We start from the raw sequence: 21138 nt of genomic DNA, 5'->3' as shown, positions 1-21138 counted from the left end.
TGCCCCCACTTCACCCCTTCCCCAAGGCCCCACCCCACCCCACCCCTTCCCATCCTGTTCCGCCCCCACAGCGCACCCTGCCCTTGCTGTGCCTCTTCCTGCCCCTGCCCCTCCCCCTACCACCTCCTGCACGCCACTGAGCAGCTGATCATGGCAGGTGGGAGGCGCTGGGGGAGATGGGAAGGAGTTGATTAGCAGGGCTGCCGGTGGGTGCTGAAGCGGGTGCTCTAGCCCCAGAGCACCCATGGAGTCAGTGCCTATGTGGCAAGGAGTTGGTAGGGGAACCCAGGCCTGCCCACTCCACTGGATTCCAGCTCAGGGCCCTAAAGCTACACAAGAAGGACCAGGATTTGCCAACTCTGACAGTGACTTCCTTCCCCCGGGCCTCTGCAGCTCTCCAGCTTGTTGGTCTGTTTCTGGAGTGTTGTCCTTGGGCGGCTCCCTAGCAGTCTGCCAACAGGAGTTCCTTCCTCAAGCATGCTCACGCCTCTAGTAGCCACCTCACCCCTCTGCTTCTGAGACCTTTTATCCTCCTGCTGTGAATCAGCAGTGGCCAGCAGTGCCTATATTAACCCTTTGGTTGCTGGGCTACCCCATGACGGGCATTTTTTGCCAAAAAGGTTTTGTCCAAAAATTTCTGACCAGCTTTAGTTTTTATCTGTCTGTCAGAGGCAATGAGCCTGAGGAACTTGGAATTATCCCAAGGATAATGGAAGAGGTGGTGCAGGAATTCTCCATGGTTGTTTCTTCCAAAGGGTTCAGAGAAGATGCAGCTGCAAGTCTTGACTCACTAGTTCTTTCACATCCTTTCTTCGACACTGATTATTACAAACCATGCATCAGGAATAGTATGGGGAAAGGTCTGAGTTATGCTTTAAAATAGTTGTAGTAGAACAGCAGCATGTGAGATAGAATTGCACAATAACCACAACTCTGGGGGTAAGAGCTGATCCTGCAACAGGCTCAAGTTTGGAAAAAAGGGAACTAAAAGCAGATGTTACTTAGCAGTAACAAATCTGATCATATACTAGAGGGAAGCTGAGCTGTGGAACAAGTTCTTCCACATATTATGTTCCCCTAGGGAGCCAGTAAAATTTCTGAGTAGAAATTCGCATGCAGATATCCAGCTTTAACTGTCCTGGTGGCAGTAGGGCATAGACATGTGTCTTGTGAAAGAGTTGCACGATAGAGCCAGTTCTCTTAATGGATGTCCTGCAAGGTTTAAAGCCATAACTCCTTCTCAGCCCCGCAAGACTTCAGGGAGAATTTCTTGGAAACTGGCAGCTCAGTCTTGGTTTTTGAGAACTCTCCCCCATGTTGGTTGTTTTATGGAAGGGAAACATTTTATCTTCTTCTTCACATGATGGTTAGTAATAAAGAGAATAACCAAGCACAGAATGGAACTGGCTGTTACAAACTATGACCTTATGGTCTAGGACAATGTCTGTCAACTGCTTCTGGTTGGTGACCCCTTATTTGAAGTAAAAAATGTTCATGATCCTCTTACATTTACTATAAAAGTAGAAGTCAAGAATATAGCAATGATAACAATAAGCCTATATTATATATATATATATATATATATATATATATATATATATATATATATATATATATATATATATATATGAGTGTTTCGAGTGGTTGACAGAGAATACTTGGCCTTTAAGAATAAGTGTGTGTGGGGAGTGGAGAAGCGAGATTTTCTTTACTTTAGATTGTATTAAAATGTTCAATACCTTGCGACCTCTCTGATCACCTTATGGGACCCCCCCTTGGAGGTCTTGACCCACTGGTTGAAAAACACCAATCTAGGAAGTCAGTGAAGTCTTGTTTTCCATGGTAAAAGTATTTTGAGAAAATAAGGAGGTAGATTTATTAATTGAAAAGGGACCCAGGTAAGAAATCGTAATTGTGTTCCAGAGCCTTGAGAGCCCCTCACAATTCCAAACATGTAATAAACTGTGTCAGCTGCCTTCTTGGTTGAACCATGTGTGTCTCAAATAAAAGATGGGTTAGGTCCTATCCCCCCAACACTCCACAAAGGGGGCATGCAATTGCCTTAACCCTGCAAATGGTTTTACCTGGTGTTGGGGAATCCCTTGGTGGTGGCATAACCAGCTCTAACCCCCTCTCTCTCCCCATCTCTCTGGCAGAGAGGACATGTGTGCCCAGGAGGTGCTGGCATGTGTAGAATGCCGCAGTGCTCCCATGGTCCTTGAGTAACATAATGGCCTATGAGGGCCATTAGTTGCTGGCATAACTATAGGCCTTTTGAGGCAGTTCTGATTTACATTGGTTAGCTCTTGGGAATATCAGGGATGTCCTCCCTTCTGCTCCCTTTTAGGGCTTTGTGCTGAGTGCAGTGTGGCCCTATGATTCAGAAATGGTAACCTTAATTAAACTTCTCCACTCGGATAGCACAACCTCAGTACTGCCAATGAATAGTGCTCTCACTTGCAAAAGAATGAAGTATATCTGGGAGAAAAAGACCCTAGGGACAGTGATAAAAGATTATATAGCTTTCTAAGCTACTGTGGTATGTGATTCCTCATGTGTACTGAAAAATAGCCACACTGAAAATGGAAAAAGGACATACTTGGAAAACTGTGGAGAGACATTAGACACTTCTATTTTTTCAAGAGAATCTGAAACCACAAACTATGAATACATTCTACACTACGACTTTTAAAGATGTTCAGCTACTACCCAGTAAGGGCACCAGACACAGAACACCATAAATGTTTGTAAGAGTTCCATGGACAAAGCAGAACTGCCCCTTAATTGGGTACATGAAGAAATTTTAACAGTGGGAAACTTTGACTGTAGAAGTATGTATTTTTAGTGTGACTTAAGATTTTGCTAGTGTGATTTTAAGATCTTTTTAATAGTCTTCTCTTCCCCTTATTTATATGGGGCTCATCTACAAAACATAGATCCAATACTTTGTAATTTTTCACTTGTAGCAAAATCCTCTTGTACCTCAGAAAGTTTTCCCTCTTCATACCTTTCAACATGCAGCCTTATTTTGGAAGTTTTTTTTAGCATATAAGAAATCAAATTATGTTCCAGGTGAGCCAAAGCTTCAGCAATAGCAGGTGCATTGCACCGTAAAGTCACCTCCTAGAACTAGCATCAGAAGGATGAATGACTAATTTAGGTCCTGGTCCTGCAAGCTGCCTGTTTTAAAAGCATGTTTCAATGTGGTTGAAATGAGGTTACTACAAAACCAACTTAGAACATGATTTGTCCAGCCTTGTATGGAGGGAAGTCAAGCCATATAATAAACCATCTTTTCTCCAACTGTATTTGAAACATATTTAATTACAGGGTCTACCCATGCCAGAGGAACTTGCAGGATTGAAAACACTTTTGATTATTTTCCTCCGATCTCTGTTTTCCTTTACTTTTTCTCGTAAGTGCAAGAGGCAGAGCAGTTTGATTTTGTGGTTAGGCATTCAAGATTAAGATCTAAATCTGGTTCTGATCTGGGAAACCTGATACAGTAGACAGTCTAGTTCAAGGGCTACATGTCCAGTACAAAGGGCATCCTTCCAATGCAGGGGAGAATGGATCAGTGTGGGCCATTGTAGTACAGGCGAGTCTCATCTTATGTGGGGGTTCCGTTCCGCGGTTAGCACGTAAAGCGAAAACCACGTATAGTCAAAATTACATTGAGTTGAATGGCGGGCAAAATCACCTGCACTACAGGTACAGTATTAAAATTGTTTTTTTTTTTGCCTACTGCGTAAAGCTGAAATCGCGCATGTTAAATACGCGTAAGATGCGACAGACCTGTACATTGCAATATGCTGGTCACGGGATGACCACTCACCGTTGGACTGGCTTCTCCTCCTGGTACTCCGAGGATTACTCAAGACTGATGCCCTGTCTGCAATTTGCATACCATAACTCTGTCACTGCTATCCACCTGTGGCCCCTCTTGCAGTCTCAGAAACAACAGTGATCTTTCTGTGGCTCAGCCCTCTGGCCATGTTACTGTCTGCATCCCCCCCTTGCAGGAGAGGTTTAGCTCCTCAACAGCCCTAGGCGATCTTCCCACCCACTACCTCGGTACCATTTGCCCAGTGGCTAGCAGGGGAACCTCTCCGAGTTCTAGCCCAAGGACCCTCAGCTCAACAGTCTGGGCCTGTCCCTCTCTCTGACCTCGTTGCTCTATCTCTGGGCTGCTTCCTGCCACTAGTTCCTCTTTTCTGGGCCTACTAGTTTCCTAAAGCCTCCTCCCTCTTCCCAAGGAGCAATTGCAGTTTCCACTCACTCCTTCCTTTTCCCAACAGCCTCTTCTTCTTTCAGCTCCTGGACTTTATAGACCACGCACATTCCTGCCCAGCTGAGTCTCCTTAATCAGCTGCCTAATGGGTTAATTGGTCTAGCTGGTCTGTTAAACCCTGCAGGGTGAGTGTGGGGTAGTACCCCCATCACAATGCATATGGCTGCTCCTCTAAGCCTATCTATATTCAGGTTAGTGCAAAGCATAAGGCAATCAATATCAAGATTCCAACATTTCAGAAATGACTCGTCTACTATGAAGGCACAATTAGAATGCTCCAGTGTGGGAGTAGTAAGCTTGGAGTTGTAGGACTCTTCTATAGCAATAAAAAACAAGTATCGCTGATAAACTGCAACCTTTAGTTTGGAGTTTTCCCACAGACAATGCTGAGCCTTCATATGAGCAAAGATATCATGCCAGAGCCATCGTGTCTTCCAAAACGATGGAAGATGGGAAATCCCTATCGACCTGTGTTCAGCCTTAAGGAAAAGAAGCAAAGTACAAAGGGACCTTGGTCTGTAGTTCCTAAGGCTCCCACCTTTGCTGGCTATTCAACCATCTGTGATGCCGTGTGCTCTCCACACTTGCCCTGAATGGGGCTAATGTAGGCCAGATGGATCAATTAATGTAATAGACTGAGAGGAAAGCCCTAATCAAGGGAGGCTCACCTGGGCAGGAACAGACATGGCTTCTATAAAGTCAAGGAGCTGGTAGTAGAAAGAGGGCTGCAGTCACTCTTCTTGGGATGAAGGAAAGGAAAGAAAAGAAAAGGATTTAGACTGTGAGGAAGGGTTTGGCTAGAAGAGTGGGGAATGTGAGCCTGTGATAGGCAGGGTAGGAAGCACTCCATGGGAGTGGCAGGAAGTTTTGTGGTAGTATAGACCTTAGCTGCTGGTGATAGGGCCCTGGACTGGAACTCTGAGTAGAGGGTGGGCCTTGGTTTCCCTACCAGCCACTGAATGAGTGGCATAATCTGGGCAGTGAACTTGACGACTGTCTGGGTTTGTTTGCTCTAGTCACTGAGGGAATGGCTCAGCCAGGGCAGAGGACTTAAGGATTTCCTGGGATGGTGAGGAAGACTGTGGTAAGACCCTGGAAGAGGAGGCCTATTGTGAGTTGGCCGGAAGACTAAGCCATGAAGACAAGGTGTGGTAGCTCCTGAAGAGCAAGTGGGGGGCCAGAGAGTGAGGTGACAGGCTGAGGAACTGTGAGAAGAGGATGTCGGGGTGCCAGAGCTAATCCCTAGATATGGCCAGAGAGAGGTGCTCCTGTGGTGCATAAAGGATTCTGTGACACCATCTTTAAACGTGGTTCAACAGCAGTTGTAGCAAAACTGGTCTAGCAGCAGTCTGGGTCCAGCTCATAGAAGGTTGGCAGAACCATATTCTAAACTGGTTTTGCTGCAACCTAATTTCAGCCATGCAGAAATGTGATTTTTAAAACACATTTCCGCAGCCACAGAAGAGAGCAACCTAGTGAAATTCTAGGTAATCTAACTTACTTTTTTATGTATTATAGTATGTTCACTACTATGGTAACTGAAGACTTTTGAATGAGCATTCATTCCCCCAAATACCAGAATTTTTTTTTTTTTTACATCAGGCTATGAGAGGATAGTTGCAGGAACATCATTTTACACATGAACATTTTTTTCTTTAAACAATCATGACTCCAGTTAAAACCTCCTGCACAATATAGTGGAAAGGTGGAACTCTGCATATGGGGGTAAATATATTACTGGGTGAGGGCAACGGACGAAATACTTAGGCAGATTGGAGTGCATCTTATTTTCAAAAGAAAACGTTTTTTGAGAGGAGTCAGTCTTTGGTTCTATAAATCTATTGTAAGTGTAAGAATATGTTGAATGTAAACTATGTTACAGTATGTAAATGCATTTGACCATATTGTATTTTGGTTAGTAAATATTCCATACGTGTATACATTCATTCCCAGATCCCTGCACTGGGCCAAACTCTCCTCTGAGTGATACTGCTGCAACACCCAAATAGTTATATTGGTGTAACCGACAGGAGAACTTGTCCAAGTCATTTTACCCATTAAATAAATAAAACCGGTTGTGCCTGCCTCCTCAGGCATTTCTTGGCAGCTAATAATCAATTGTGTTAACCTTAAATACTCCATCTCGTCATTATTTTCCAGGAAAACTCAATGACCTCTTGGGGTTGGGGTAATTACTGGTTCATTTATTATCTTATATACGGTATTCTCAAATGAACAATGTGTTCCCAGTCAAAAGAGAGAGATTGTAAACTTGTCTTTTTATTTATTTACTGCACTGTTATTACTAGCTTTCGTTGCCAAAGAGGTCATGATAGTTCCTGGTGAGATTGCTTCTGAGAATAACATTCAGTGCTTTCTCAGGGCATGTTCTGGATGTTTTCACGTTCAATGTTTGGTTTACTGTCAATTGTATAATTATCAGAACCTCGTGGAAACACATCAAAATACCATTTCAAAAATGTATATGACCCAGATTCAGGAAAGCACCTATATAGGTCCATCTCTATTCAGGGAAGAACTTAAGCATATGCTTAATTTAAAGCATGTGCTTTGCATTTACATCCGGAAATGGGATGCTTTCCTGATTTGTGGATCATCAGAAAAGAAAAATTATCTTTTTGGGGAAAAAGCATACAGTGTGAAAATGTCAATTGGCTGAGGTCGCCTGACTAGCGTACAAAACACTGTACATTATTATAGTGAGGATGTGTGATACAGTGCTATTATAGAGACTAACAAATTTATTTGAGCATAAGCTTTCGTGGGCTAAAACCCACTTCATTGGATGCATGGAGTGGAAAATACAGTAGGAAGATATATATACACAGAGGACATGAAAAAATGGGTGTCGCCATACTAACTATAATGAGAGAAAGCTTATGCTCAAATAAATTTGTTAGTCTCTAAGGTGCCACAAGTACTCCTCGTTCCTTTTGCTGATACAGACTAACATGACTCCCATTCTGAAACCTGATTGTTATTATAGTGAGCAATGATGCTTCCAGCTTCAAATCACTCCTACTTGAATTCTACATATTTTGGATTTTATGTGGTCTTTGGAAGAAAGTATTTTCTTTGATCTAGACCTCTTTTCAGCTGAAAATGGCTGGCAACATTAGTTCATTACTCAGCTTTGTTTGTGCAAGACTGATAAACCCTTTATGGAGAGGTACATTTGTTACCTGATACTTTATTTTCTGGGAATGACCCGACCCCTAACCCAAGCTTGGTCGTGCTGTCTCACGCTTCTTAGAATATTGGAGGCAGTTCAGACTTGTCCAGGGGTCTATTGGCTGTGCCCCATATCCACATGAGTACTCCCAAAGCTGTAAGTAAACATTCCATTCTTATTAGTAGATTATATATAATGTTTTAGGTAGTAATGCTTTTTAATCTGAAGAGATCACTTCACAGATACCTGAAGAACTTGTCTTAGGTGGGGAAGGCTAAGCAAGTGGTTAGTCCAGAAAAGAAACAATACCACTTTATTCACATTTACAGGTAATACATTTTCCATTCTGGATCCTGACCTCTCTCCCAGTCTCTAGATTAAGGCAATCCAGGGCCCTAGAGACACCATTATATGGGGCTGCTGTGACCTTGCCCCCACGTGGAATTGTAGAGAAAAACTACATAACAGCCACCTGCTGGACTGGTAGGCGGCCAGACACCACTTCTCTGTGGGCAGCCTAGAGTTCTCATCCTCCCAGGACAGGCAGTGGCAACAGCTGGGAGGAGACACTTTCCCCTGGAGTAGGGGCTGAGTCCCCATTCCTCTCAAGAGCAGCAGGGGCAGTGGCAGAAGGATTCCCCTTGCTTTCCAGAGAGGCAAAGGCCTTGGCATGGGGCTCCTTCTCTCCGGGAGAAGGAGCAGAGTCCCTCTCCCTGCAAGCCAATAGGCATCTACTTCTTTCATCCTGCAAAGGACAAGAGTGGCAACAGGGGGTCATTACATACTTACCCGAAGAGCCGGGGTGTATCTGCTTCAGTGAATGTTTGGTGGGCCAGGCCACACACAGTGCCCCTTTCAGGCTGGCCTTAGAGTTCACACCCCATTGAGAGGCAGGGGCAGTTCACATGTCTGAGCTATTGTTTCAGGCAGCGTGCATAGAGAGGCAGACATCACTCTGGTAACACTTGGATCACCTTCTCAAACTTTCTGTGCAACTACGAGGGCTAGAAACTTACTTTTTTCATGAAAGCTTAGGTTCTGATGTAATAACATCGCTCCAGGAGAGTGGGTCTTGACACTGTCATGTTCACATCTGTAGAGCTTTATACACGTTCATAGATGGCCAAGTGGTAGGTTTGCAGATTTCCTCTGTAGTGGCTGCCACCCTTTTTGCCTAGGAGGCTGTTGTGCAATGCATTGAGTGGGCTCTGCATCCTTGTGGAATTGGTTTACCATTGACTGAGTGTGCTTCGGTGATACAGCTTTTTATCCACCTAGCTACAGAGGATTTGGATGCTTTCAGGCCCATGCATTTAGGGCCTGATATTTGGATCAGGTGCTTAGGTGCAAGCACAGGAATCAGGAACCCATTTATGTGAGTTCTTTCCCCTCTACTTTCCAAGAACAGTTCTTGACTGTTAAGTGTCCTGAGACAAAAAACTGCTGTGCTGGATTTGGCCTCTACTGTGATGTGAGGTAATTAAGAAAGAATCATGTAGCTAATAAAACATGTATCTAGAACTACTTGGGAGTGCTTATTCCATTCTCATTGGTAGAGTGGGATTTGGAGCTAATCAACCCACATATTTTATTGGAAATGGAGAAGTAGATTGTTAGCTGAAGACTGTAATATGGGAAAGTAATGACAAGAGCACCCTGAAGCAATCATATCCTGACTAACTCTGACAGCCTCCAATGAAGTACAGTGTTAGAAAATGTTTTCCAGAAGACCATAGAGCATACCCCCATATAATGCAACTCAAATTACTGTTGATTAAAAGGCTTTCAGTTTTGATTTTTTTAATTTGTAGATCAGAAGGATTAAATTGATGAAATAACAGCTAATAACACCGATCTGATTGAATTATCCTTGTTATATGAAAATAATAGTGTCTTGTTATTGAAGAATATAAAGTATTAAGTAAATCAGATACATAAATCAATCTGTGCAATCAGCAAACATTTTGAAAGGCCTGTGGTATGTCCCTGTCTGTCCTGCAAAGATTTGTTTTTTGTATTACATTTTTTTTTGGCATGTGGAGATCACAAAAATCACAAATTCACAGTGCAGAAAATGTGTTAGAAATAAATTGGAAAATAACAGCTGATTTACCAAAATGTTTCTTTAGAGTTCAGAATTTTAGTTTTTAAAAAAATGGTTTTCAGCATCAGAGCCTTTGCTTTGTGAACCACAGTAAAACCTCACAAACTTACATTTCACTTATCCAAACATCTTATGACTCTCACACAAATCCTGGCATTCTAGCCCTACTTCTCAGCAAAGATTTAATAGCACAGTGCAGTAGTGGGGTTGTGTGTTATTAGGGTCTCCTTTCACAAAATATACTACAGTATATTCACTACTTACTATCAAATGAATAATAAATTAAAATGACACTAAAAATGTCAAAGCAATGTACAAAATACTGTGTGTGATGCAGTATCCTTGCTTTTTAAATTGTTTAATCATTAACAGTCTAGTTCACATCAGCTTTCACTAGTGTGAATTAGCGAGGTTCTACTGTATAATAATCTTGTAATAAAAAGCTTAGAAATATTTCCATCTATGTGTTTGAGGCCAGCAAGATGAGCTAATTTTCACTGTCTGATTTGCTGGAAGATTTCTTAAAGTATTCCACTGTGAGAGTGGACCCCTTCTGGCTCGGGATAGCAGGCAGGACACGGCTTGTTCTCAGAGAGTCCCCCGATAGAACTGGTAAGAAGGAATGCAGTGAATGACTTTGAGAAAGTCCTCCTCTCTGGGATTTGGAGGTAAGTGCTGGTGGGAGTATAGCTGTGCCAGTCCTTAAGGAGTTTAAAGACAGAGACTTTGACTTCTTGACACCCTGAGAAACTTCAGTAGGTGGTAGCTGGACTGAGGAAAAAAGAGAAAAAGAGTGCCCAGAAAGTCAGAAACAAATTCTATAATGTGTCAGTTTGTCACTTTCTTATTCTTGTACGTTTATCTTGTATCATGTGCACTTAAATTGAACCCATGAAACTTAGGGTAGGTCTACACTTACCTCCGGGTCTGGCGGTAAGCAATCGATCTTCTGGGATCGATTCCGGAAGTGCTCGCCATCGACGCCGGTACTCCAGCTCGTCGAGAGGAGTACGCGGCATCGATGGGGGAGCCTCCCTGCCGCATCTGGACCCGCGGTAAATTCGAACTAAGGTACTTCATTTGCGTCCCTTAGTTCGAAGTGGGGGTGTGTGGACCAGGCCTTAGAAACAGTATTAAAAAATGAGCAAAGAATTACTAAAGTAATTTAAAGCATATCCTGGCAGAATTAATCATGTGTGGAAATACTTTTCTTTGTGATAAAACAATGCCAATGACAGATGATTTACAAGGAGTTTTCCGTGCTCTGTGAGCCTGCATAGCTTCACTTTTGATAATCACTGAAACACATGGATACATATCCAAAACCTATCTGAACATGAATCTTCATGACTCCCTGCCTTCCTTTGACAGTTCTTCAATTCTTTGCTCCTTCCTCGCAACCCACCTGATCGGGATTTTCTTTGCACAAGTTTAAAATAAATTCTACAAGCCAACAAGGAGGAGATTCTCCTCTCTTAATCTGATGTAAATCTGGTGTAATACCACTGAAAACAATAGAATTAATCCAGATGTAGATTGATTGACTGGGGTCACCAAATGAAATTAATAGGCAGCATGTTTAAAACAAACAAAAGGAAGTATTTCTTCACACAACGCACAGTCAACTTGTGGAACTCTTTGCCAGAGGATGTTGTGAAGGCCAAGACTATAGCAGGGTTCAAAAAAGAACTAGATAAATTCATAGAGGATGGGGCCATCAATGGCTATTAGCCATGATGGGCAGGAATGGTGTCTCTAGCCTCTGTTTGCCAGAAGCTGGGAATGTGCAACAGGATATGCATCACTTGATGATTACCTGTTCTGTTCATTCCCTCTGGGGCACCTGGGACTGACCACTGTTGGAAGATAGGATACTGGGCTTCGTGGACCTTTGGTCTGATCCAGTAGAGCCATTCTAATGATTTAATAGAGGAGAATTTGGAGCAATTGTTTTTAGAATCAACAGGTCACATCCTTAGCTGGTGTCAGTTGAGTATCTTCACAGAAGTCAATAGAGCTATGGCAGTTTATGTCCACTGAGGATCTTGTCCTACAAGTCCACTTTAAACAATCTTTGAATTTACCTGTTAAGAGTAGATTTGCTGTATATGAAACACTGTAGAATCCATATTTACTGATTAATTGTACCTTTAGAAAGAACAGCAGATCAAAAGAGTGCCTGTTTGTTACACACCTAAATCTATTGCACTTTTAAAAAAATGTTTATTTAGGATATTTTAATAGGTTTACAAATCCTAGCCATATAAATATTAGAGACAATACAATAAATGTTACGACAGTGAGCTTTGGTTTGGCAAAACATGTTATTGTTGGATCTCTCTACTTAACATTGTAACATGCATCACACACACTGAGTGAGCATCTTTACACTATCCATGACATATTGTTTCTAGTGATTTATTGAATTATATTTAACAAAACAGGCATGTCTACTGAATGTTAATAAAAAAAAATTATCTGGTGTGCTTTTTTTGTAGAGGTGAATGTACTTTGAGTATTGAATAAATGGTAACCAATACCATGGGAAAGTGAGCCAGTTAAAGCTAGTTTTGAGCTCTAATTAAATTAGAAAAGCTTTTTTGATGAATAGCTGGTCAATTGTTTGTACTCCATGGCCTTTTCAGTCTTTAGACTTTCTGATTAATAATTTGGGTTAAAATCTGGAATGTTTGCAATGGGGGAAAAGGGCTTTATTTTATCTTTAGCTCTATCCCAACCTATAGAGGAGTCTTCACTTAAGGATGAGTATAAATTTCTGGAGGGTGTGTTTTTGTTTTTTAATTGGTCCATGGTAGCCTAGCAATGTTTATACTGCTCCAATTTTCTTGTTAAGTAAAAGACCCGGTGTTTGGCTGGGTTAGAGTGCTCTCAATCCACTACTGCTTTGAGCGGGCTGGCTTGCTAGTGCCACAGAATATTTGTAATAGCTAATCCACTTTGTTCAATGGGTTGAAAGAAAGTATCTGCACTCACATTTGATCTTTTCTTATTCCATATAAATTCTAACACTATCCTCTTTATTTCTGCTAGGCTTTTTATCCAGGATGATTACAGGAAGACTTTGAAAAAAGAAAGATATCCTTGGCAAAATGTGCATTTTGACTGTGACTACTTCTCCCAACCAAGAAATGGCATACTTTCCCCAGCACTCCAGATCTCTTTTCATTTGCTGAAGTAGAGATTTGATATTTAAATTATAAAGCTCTTCTAGAGATGTGAATTCCCAGATATCTTTGTGAGTCTTTCTTTGGGTGCCCAAAATCATAAGCCACTGTTACCCTACTACTTCAGTGAGTGAGAGCTTTACTGGAGCTTAAACTGCATGTGTCCACTCCTTGCCACACCATTCTGCCCGTCTCACCAGCAAACTCCTTGAGACTCTGCCAGTCTTAAATTTGTGTGATAGGTAGCGCTCACTGGCAGTGTCGCTAAGTGGTTAGGATGATAGGTCTCTACTTGCCCCACTTCCAATGTCTCTCACTGGCTACAGTCATGTCCTCTGGTGGTCTGCCTTCTGCTGGGTGTCCACTCGACCCTCTGGTCAGGTCATCCATAGCTGCAGATCATCCAGGGGACTGGGCTTGGCATTCAGTACCCCAGAGGGCATCCCCCTCGCTGGGCTTGTAGATCTGTAGTCTGTGATACTCTGGAATGAGCATATTGAGGCCTCAGTGTTCCAGTGGCCAGGCATGTGGTCACCATATAATTTTCTGACAGCCTTATTGCATCAGTCGATGTCTCAGACCTATGTCACAACACTCACCCATGTCTGCCAGCTGGGAGAATCTGTGTGAATTGCTTGAGCATGACCTGCTCAACTGGAGCCACAGCCAACAATGTTCTTTAAGGCTCTGAGCCACTGCTTGAGGCTGGGATCCCGGTGGAAAGTGCTGCTGGTGGGTCTCAGCCATGATATCAAAGATGTCTAAAATGGCTGCCTTGACCCATGCATAGTCTTGCACATCTATGGCATCGAGGCTCTGATATGCTGCTTGAGTTGTCCCGGTAAGATAAGGTGCCGGCGAAACAGCCCAGAGTTCAGATGGCCATTGAGCTGCTCCCATGATCTTCTCAAAACTAGTAAGGAAAGCATCAGAGTTGTCCCCAGACATCTTACCAGAAGATTTGGGGTTGGGGCAGGGTTTGGGGTCCTGGATGCAAGATTTGCGCTTGCCCCTGGTGGTTGTGAAAGGGTCACCACCTGCTGGACCAGGTGTTGTTGCTGCTCTAACTGTTGTGCCATCAGCTCCTGGCTGAGCTGCTGCTGCTGTCATTGTGGTGCTTACTGCTGTTGCTGGGTAGCCATTTAAGTTGGAACATCTGGTTCTGTTAATGCTGGCTGTCCATCAGCCACCTCAACAGTTTGTCTATATCCATGATTTTTTTTTTCTTTCAAGGCTTTACTGCAGACCTGTGATGAGTGCCCGCCGTTTCCACCAAGTTGTAAAGGGTGGCTCACTGGTGATGTTGCCTAGTGGTTAAGATACTAGGCCTTTACTTACCTCACCTCCAAAATCTCCCACTGGCTGCTGTCATGTCCTGGAGAGGCCTGCCTTTTGGTGGGTGTTGACCTGACCTTCTGGCCAGGTCACCAGTTAGCCATATCCTCTGTGGGGAAACAGAGTCTCAAGAAAGATATTGGGCCCCACACCCCCATGAAGGGGTGGCAGGGAGATAACCTTCAGTCTGTTTAGTGACCCCTGGGGGTGTTGAATTCCAACCAGGCAGTTTGCAAAGTCTTTACCCTCTCTGGCTTTCCCCAAGGGAGAAGAGAAGAGAAGGTTTTCATGCCCTCCGTAACAAGGTGGTTGGTAGGGGAGCATGGACCCTCCCACTCCACTGGGCTCTGGCACCCAGGAGTGCCTTGAGGCTGCCTCCCGGGGCCACTTCTTATCATTTGCTTACTCTGCAAAGTCTTACAGTTTGTCACAGTAGCAAAGGAAAGGAGAATAATTGAAATTTCTGCCCCTAGGGTCTTTCCCCCAGGGAAAGGTTTTTGTAGCATCCTTCAGGAGCTTTTAGGGTAGGTCTCTCTCCCTGTCCTGTCAGGCATCTTTTGAACTGTCTGGCTCCCTTTTAAACTCCACCTCCAGCTGGAGTATGCTCTGCAGGTGGAGATGGGTAGGGCTGCCTGAGTCCAGGGTTACTCCTTAATGCCTTCAGTTCTGGCGCGGGATAAATACATCCCATCACACTTTGCCTTGCAGGTAACATTCAGTAAACCCTAGTTCCTGAACCTCTGGAAGAACATTCATTTGCAGTATCCAGCCCTTCCAACTGGACAGTCCCAGAAATTACCAAGTCAGCTGTATCCAAAGAGACAGAATACACCCCAGCCTGTGGTCTCAACTGAGAATGCACCCCTCACTTTAGTATAACAGCACTGAGATAAATTAATAAAACAAGAATAAGTTTATTAATAAAGAACAGATGTAAGTGATGCTAAGCAGAGCTAATACAGGCAGAAAATACTTACAAATAAAACACGTTTTCTAGAGTATAAAATTTAGATTATAATCCTGGTGTCAGGAAATTTCTCACCTACAGTCAGTTCTGTATCCTCAACCCACATGGGAGGGGGAACCACCTTTCACAGATTCCAAGAGTGCTGGCCCCTTTTGTCCCTTTAGTGATAGGTAACAAAGGACTCCCCTTTCTTACCTTTTATAGTCCAGAAAACCTTTGAACTATATTTTTTTGAACAGTAAGCCCAGACAGATAAAGTTCCTCTCCCCGGCTGCTTGTTCTTTGGGGTGTAGGTACCAAGTCTTTTTATCATCTTCCAGTCAATTTGCTCTTTTGATTGGCTTGAGTACTTTGTTTGTAATCAAGCCATGCTGTTTTTTCATCTGCCTGTGAACTGGGTCCATGCAGACAGGTAAATCCATATTTCTTTTTCTAGGGCAGGCTTGTTTATCAGCTGCCTTCACACCATACTTTAACAACTTATTTCCAGAATGCTCACATATCTCTGTATACACAACGTGCACGTACATCACACAATGATATTCCTGATCAGTGTGACACCAGTTTTCATGAGATACCTTACAAGACACTGTTTGGTAAAATATTCTGACAACTGTGTGTTGGATGTGCATTTTTCCTGTTGGCATAAATGGTTCTTAGGGATTACAATCTTATAGAATTTGTTGCCCATTTGTATCCAACTGTCTTCTGGAAGAATGAGTTCTTAGAGCCTAGCAAATTTATAGTTAGCATTTCAGATTTGGCATAACTGACTTTAAATTCAGACAATTTTCCAACATCATGGATTTCTTTAGATACTAATTTCAGGGAAATATTTGGTTTAGATAAAAATAGTATAGAATCATAGAATATCAGAGCTGGAAGGGACCTCAGGAGGTCATCTAGTCCAACCCCCTGCTCAAAGCAGGACCAATCCCCAACTAAATCATCCCAGCCAGGGCTTTGTCAAGCCTGACCTTAAAAATCTCTAAGGAAGGAGATTCCACCACCTCCCTAGGTAACCCATTCCAGTGCTTCACCACCTTCCTAGTGAAAAAGTTTTTCCTAATAGCCAACCTAAACCTCCCCCGCTGCAACTTGAGACCATTACTCCTTGTTCTGTCAGCTGCTACCACTGAGAACAGTCTAGATCCATCCTCTTTGGAACCCCCTTTCAGGCAGATGAAAGCAGCTATCAAAATCCCCCCTCATTCTTCTCTTTTGCAGACTAAATAATCCCAGTTCCCTCAGCCTCTCCTCATAAGTCATGTGCACCAGCCCCCTAATCATGTTTGTTGCCTTCTGCTCAACTCTTTCCAATTTTTCCACATCCTTCTTTCATTGTGGGGCCCAAAACTGGACACAGTACTCCAGATGAGACCTCACCAATGGCAAATACAGGGGAATGCGCTGGCAATGCTCCTACTTATATAACCCAAAATGCCATTAGCCTTTTTGGCAATAAGGGCACACTGTTGATTCATATCCAGCTTCTCGTGCACTGTAATCCCCAGGTCCTGTTCTGCAGAACTGCTGCCTAGCCATTTGGTCCCTAGTCTGCAGCAGTGCATGGGATTCTTCCTTCCTAAGTGCAAGACTGCATTTGTCCTGGTTGAACTTCATCAGATTTCTTTTGGCCCAATCCTCTAATTTGTCTATGTCCCTCTGTATCCTATCCCTACCCTCCAGCGTATCTACCAGTCCTCCCAGTTTAGTGTCATCTGCAAACTTGCTGAGGGTGCAATCCACGCCATCCTCCAGATCATTAATGAAGATATTGAACAAAACCGGCCCCAGGACTGACCCTTGGGGCACTCCACTTGATACCAGCTGCCAACTAGACATGGAGCCATTGATCACTACCCTTTGAGCCCAATGATCTAGCCAGCTTTCTATCCACCTTATAGTCCATTCATCCAGACCATACTTCTTTAACTTGCTGGCAAGAATACTGTGGAGGACTGTATGAAAAGCTTTGCTAAAGTCAAGAAATAACAGGTCCACTGCTTTCCCCTCATCCACAGAGCCAGTTATCTCATCATAGAAGGCAATTAGGTTAGTCAGGCATGACTTGCCCTTGGTGAATCCATGCTGACTTTCCTGATCACTTTCCTTTCCTCCAAGTGCTTCAAAATTGATTCCTTGAGGATCTGCTCCATGATTTTTCCAGGGACTGAGGTGAGGCTGACTGGCCTGTAGTTTCCTGGATCCTCCTTCTTCCCTTTTTTAAAGATGGGCACTACATTAGCCTTTTTCCAGTCATCTGGGATCTCCCCCCGACCTCCATGAGTTTTCAAAGATAGTGGCCAATGGCTCTGCAATCACATCCGCCAACTCCTTTAGCATCCTCGGATGCAACACATCCCGCCCCATGGACTTGTGCTTGTCCAGCTTTTCTAAATACTCCTGAACCACTTCTTTCTCCACAGAGGGCTCCTCCCCATACTGTGCTGCCCAGTGCAGTAGTCTGGGAGCTGACCTTGTTTGTGAAGACAGTGGCAAAAAAAGCATTGAGAACATTAGCTTTTTCCACATCCTCTGTCACTACGTTGCCCCTCGCATTCAGTAAGGGGCCCACACTTTCCCTGACCTTCTTGTTGCAAACATACCTGTAGAAGCCCTTCTTGTTACTCTTAACATTCCTTGCTGCAACTCCAATTGTGATTTGGCCTTCCTGATTTCACTCCTGCATGCCTGAGCAATATTTTTATACTACTCCCGGGTCATTTGTCCAAGCTTCAACTTCTTGTAAGCTTCTTTTTGGTGTTTAAGATCAGCAAGGATTTCACTGTTAAGCCAAGCTGGTCACCTGCCATATTTACTATTCTTTCTACACACAGGATGGTTTGTTCTTGCAACCTCAGTAAGGATTCTTTAAAATACAGCCAGCTCTCCTGGACTCCTTTCCCCTTCATGTTATTCTCCCAGGAGATCCTGCCCGTCAGTTCCCTGAAGGAATCAAAGTCTGCTTTTCTAAAGTCCAGGGTCTCTATTCTACTGCTCTCATTTCTTCCTTTTGTCAGGATCCTGAACTCGACGATCTCATGGTCACTGCCTCCCAGGTTCCCACCCACTTTTGATTCCCCTACTAATTCTTCTCTGTTTGTGAGCAGCAGGTCAAGAAGAGCTCTGCCCCTAGTTGGTTCCTCCAGCACTTGCACCAGGAAATTGTCCCCTACACTTTCCAAAAAGTCCTGGATTGTCTGTGCACTGCTGTATTGCTCTCCCAACAGATATCGCAGTGATTGAAGTCCATGAGAAGGAGGGCCTGTGATCTAGTAACTTCTGTTAGTTGCCTGAAGAAAGCCTCATCCCCCTGGTCTGGTGGTCTATAGCAAACTCCCACCACGACATCACCCTTGTTGCTCACACTTCTAAACTTAAGCCAGAGAGATACCCCAACTAGTTGAGGATTCACTGCCTCCATGCCTATTCTTCTTAAGCCAATCTCCTGACTTCCTTCCAAGCTGATGTCTAGGGAAGCTCTGTGATTTGCAGAACCCTACGTGGAATCCCTGACTCTCACCTGCCCCTGCAACATGGAATCAGACCAGTATTGTCATGCTCAGGGCCCTCTATGCCTGCAGAATTACACAGGGTAGGGAAGCAGAATTTTCCCTTGTGCATGAAGGACCTGATTCAACTCCTATTGAAGTCAATGGTAGTTTTCCTGTTGACTTCAATGGACACTGGAACAGCTCCCCTCCCCATACACAGATAGATTTTTTTTTTTTTTTTTTTTGCTGTATGCATTATACAACAAAGGCTGAAGTTCTCCCAACCATCCCTTTCCAAAGCCACATGCCAATCTAATAATTCTTCATTTGCCATGAACAATAAGTCCAGAATGGCCACAGGGGCCCTGTTTGTTGCAAAGCAGATTCTTATAGAAAGGATTTAAAAGTACTGGAGGTCTTTTTAATTTTTACTAGCTTCTAAACACACAAGTCTATTCCAAACTCAAGCTTGATCAAAGCACACAAACCATGGTGTGTAATAAGCAGTATTGTAAGCTAGCTGCCTGGTCTTTTGCAGTTTAACGTGATGCATAGCTCAGATTCATGGTTCATTAATATTTAATACTGTAATTCAAGAAAAAAAATTTAAAGAAAAAAAATGCAGTGATTATGGTTTGAATCACTTTGTACAGAATTTGCCTGGATGACTCTTGGGACACATGCATTGTGATGTTTTAAAAAGGAAAGGGTCAGGATTGCTATTTTATGGCATGTGGTAGAATTGGTTTAGTGGAGACTTTTGCACCAAACACATCCAGAGGAGCATTCACTCATTTCTTAAGAGGACAGCACTAATCTCAACATTTGCAGATTGTTATTCACCTAAGTGAAATTCACACCAGTGAAAAGGGTCTGCAGAAGGCCCTAAACACCAAGAAAGACCCACTTAAACCCTTAACTAAAAGTGTAAGTGGTTTAGAGAACCTTGCACAGGCCTGCTGCACTGTGGTGATTTCACCACCAAGCATCAGAAGCCACTACATAGTAACATTCTTTCAAACAGGCAAGATGAGGTGGCCAGAAGTCAAGCCCTGTTTGTCTGTCGGATCCTGAATAATGCAAACCTCCCTCTAGGACAGTGGATTTCAAACTTTTTTTCTGGGGACCCAGTTGAAGAAAATTGTTGATGCCCGTGACCCAATGGACCTGGTGATGAGGGGTTTGGGGCGTGGGAGGGGCTCAGGGCTAGGGCAGAGGATTAGAGTGAGGACTGCAGGGTGGAGCCGGGAATGAGGGGTTCAGGGTGTGGGATGGGGCTCTGGGCTGGGGCAGGGAGTTGGGGTATGGGAGGGGGTCAGGGCTCTGGGCTGGGGGTGCAGGTTCTGGGGTGGGGCCCAGGATGAGGAGTTTGGGGTGCAGGAAGGGGTTCCGGGTTGGGGAATGCTCAGGGCTGGGGCAGGGAATTGGGGTGCGGGGTTGGGGCACAGGCTTACCTCTGGTGGCTCCCGATCAGTGGTGTAGCCAGGGTGTAGAGGCAGGCTTCCTGCCTGTCCCCTGGCACCACGGACGATGCTGCACCCCGGAAGCAGCCAGTAGCAGGTCCGGCTCCATGGCGGGGGCACGCAAGCGGCTCCATACGGCTCTTGCCCGCAGGCACCGCCCCCCCGGCCAAAGGGAGTGCGGAGCTGGTGCTTGGTGTGGGGGCAGCGTGTGGAGCCCCATGGCCCCCTGCCTAGAAGCCGGACCTGCTGCTGGCCACTTCCGGGGCGCAGTGAAGTGTTGGAACAGGTAGGCACTAGCCTGCCTTAGCTGGGCAGCACCCCTGAAGGGACAGGGCAGGGTCAGTTCTAAGGAGAGGAAAAAGACTCCAGCAGCAACTCTATGCCTGTCCAGCCCTGCGTTCCTCAGTACGCAAGTATGACTACTGTGAACTGCTCGTGTCTGCAGAGACAAGAGGAAGATTGTCAGAGAGGTGGTGCCCAGGGAATGCTAGAAGAAAAACTGCGGAGTGAGGACAAAGGCATCATAGGTAAGACTTGGAAGGAGAATGTATCAGGATTAGTCATGACAAAATGAAATAATACAGGTTGGAAAGGCAAGGGTTGGGGAAATATTTGGAACAGTGACTGGCACTTCCATAAGTTAAAAGTTGAGATTTTCACTTAAAGCAGAGATTCAACCACTTTGTTACACATGAAGAAAGTGAGAGTAGAGGACTAACCTTTCAAAGATACCTTTTTCAAAATGGCCACTGACTCCCATTTTTCTCAATGAGACTGATGCCAACCTGCCCTCAAAGAAGATGGCGGCCTGAGTCCATAACTTCCCTGAGTGCAGCTTGGCTTCACTCTCATTGAGAAAAATGGGAGGCAGTGGTCACTTTGAAGGAGGGTTTCTTTGCAAAGGGCATTTTTAACCTCCTCCCACTGAGACCAATAGGAGATGGCAGCCATTCAGAAAGAGGAGAGTTCTTTGTGAAATTCTCTATAGTAGAACATTATTCTTCAGCCCATGTTGATGAAGAAACTTTCAGTTATAAAGAATAATGGCAAAAATCACCATTATTCCTATTTTCAAAATTGACCTGTTGAACCAGATCTACTCA

The 21138-nt window shown here is 44.0% G+C and overlaps 1 protein-coding gene across 1 annotated transcript in view; it reads right to left on the bottom strand.

The window, feature by feature from the left end:
* Nucleotides 1–9257: 9257 nt before the first annotated feature.
* ANKRD55 (ankyrin repeat domain 55) overlaps nucleotides 9258–21138 on the bottom strand; it is a 66437-nt gene continuing 54556 nt past the window's right edge. The window contains exon 11 of the mRNA XM_054031311.1: nucleotides 9258–10359. Coding sequence (XP_053887286.1) covers nucleotides 10076–10359 — 284 coding nt within the window. The 3' untranslated portion in view covers nucleotides 9258–10075. The remainder of the gene's footprint in view (nucleotides 10360–21138) is intronic.

This window comes from Malaclemys terrapin, chromosome 6 (assembly GCF_027887155.1).
Source record: "Malaclemys terrapin pileata isolate rMalTer1 chromosome 6, rMalTer1.hap1, whole genome shotgun sequence".
Classification (NCBI taxonomy): Eukaryota; Metazoa; Chordata; order Testudines; family Emydidae; genus Malaclemys; species Malaclemys terrapin.
The sequence above is the reverse complement of the archived record's forward strand: the minus strand, read 5'-3'. Positions and strand labels throughout refer to the sequence as shown.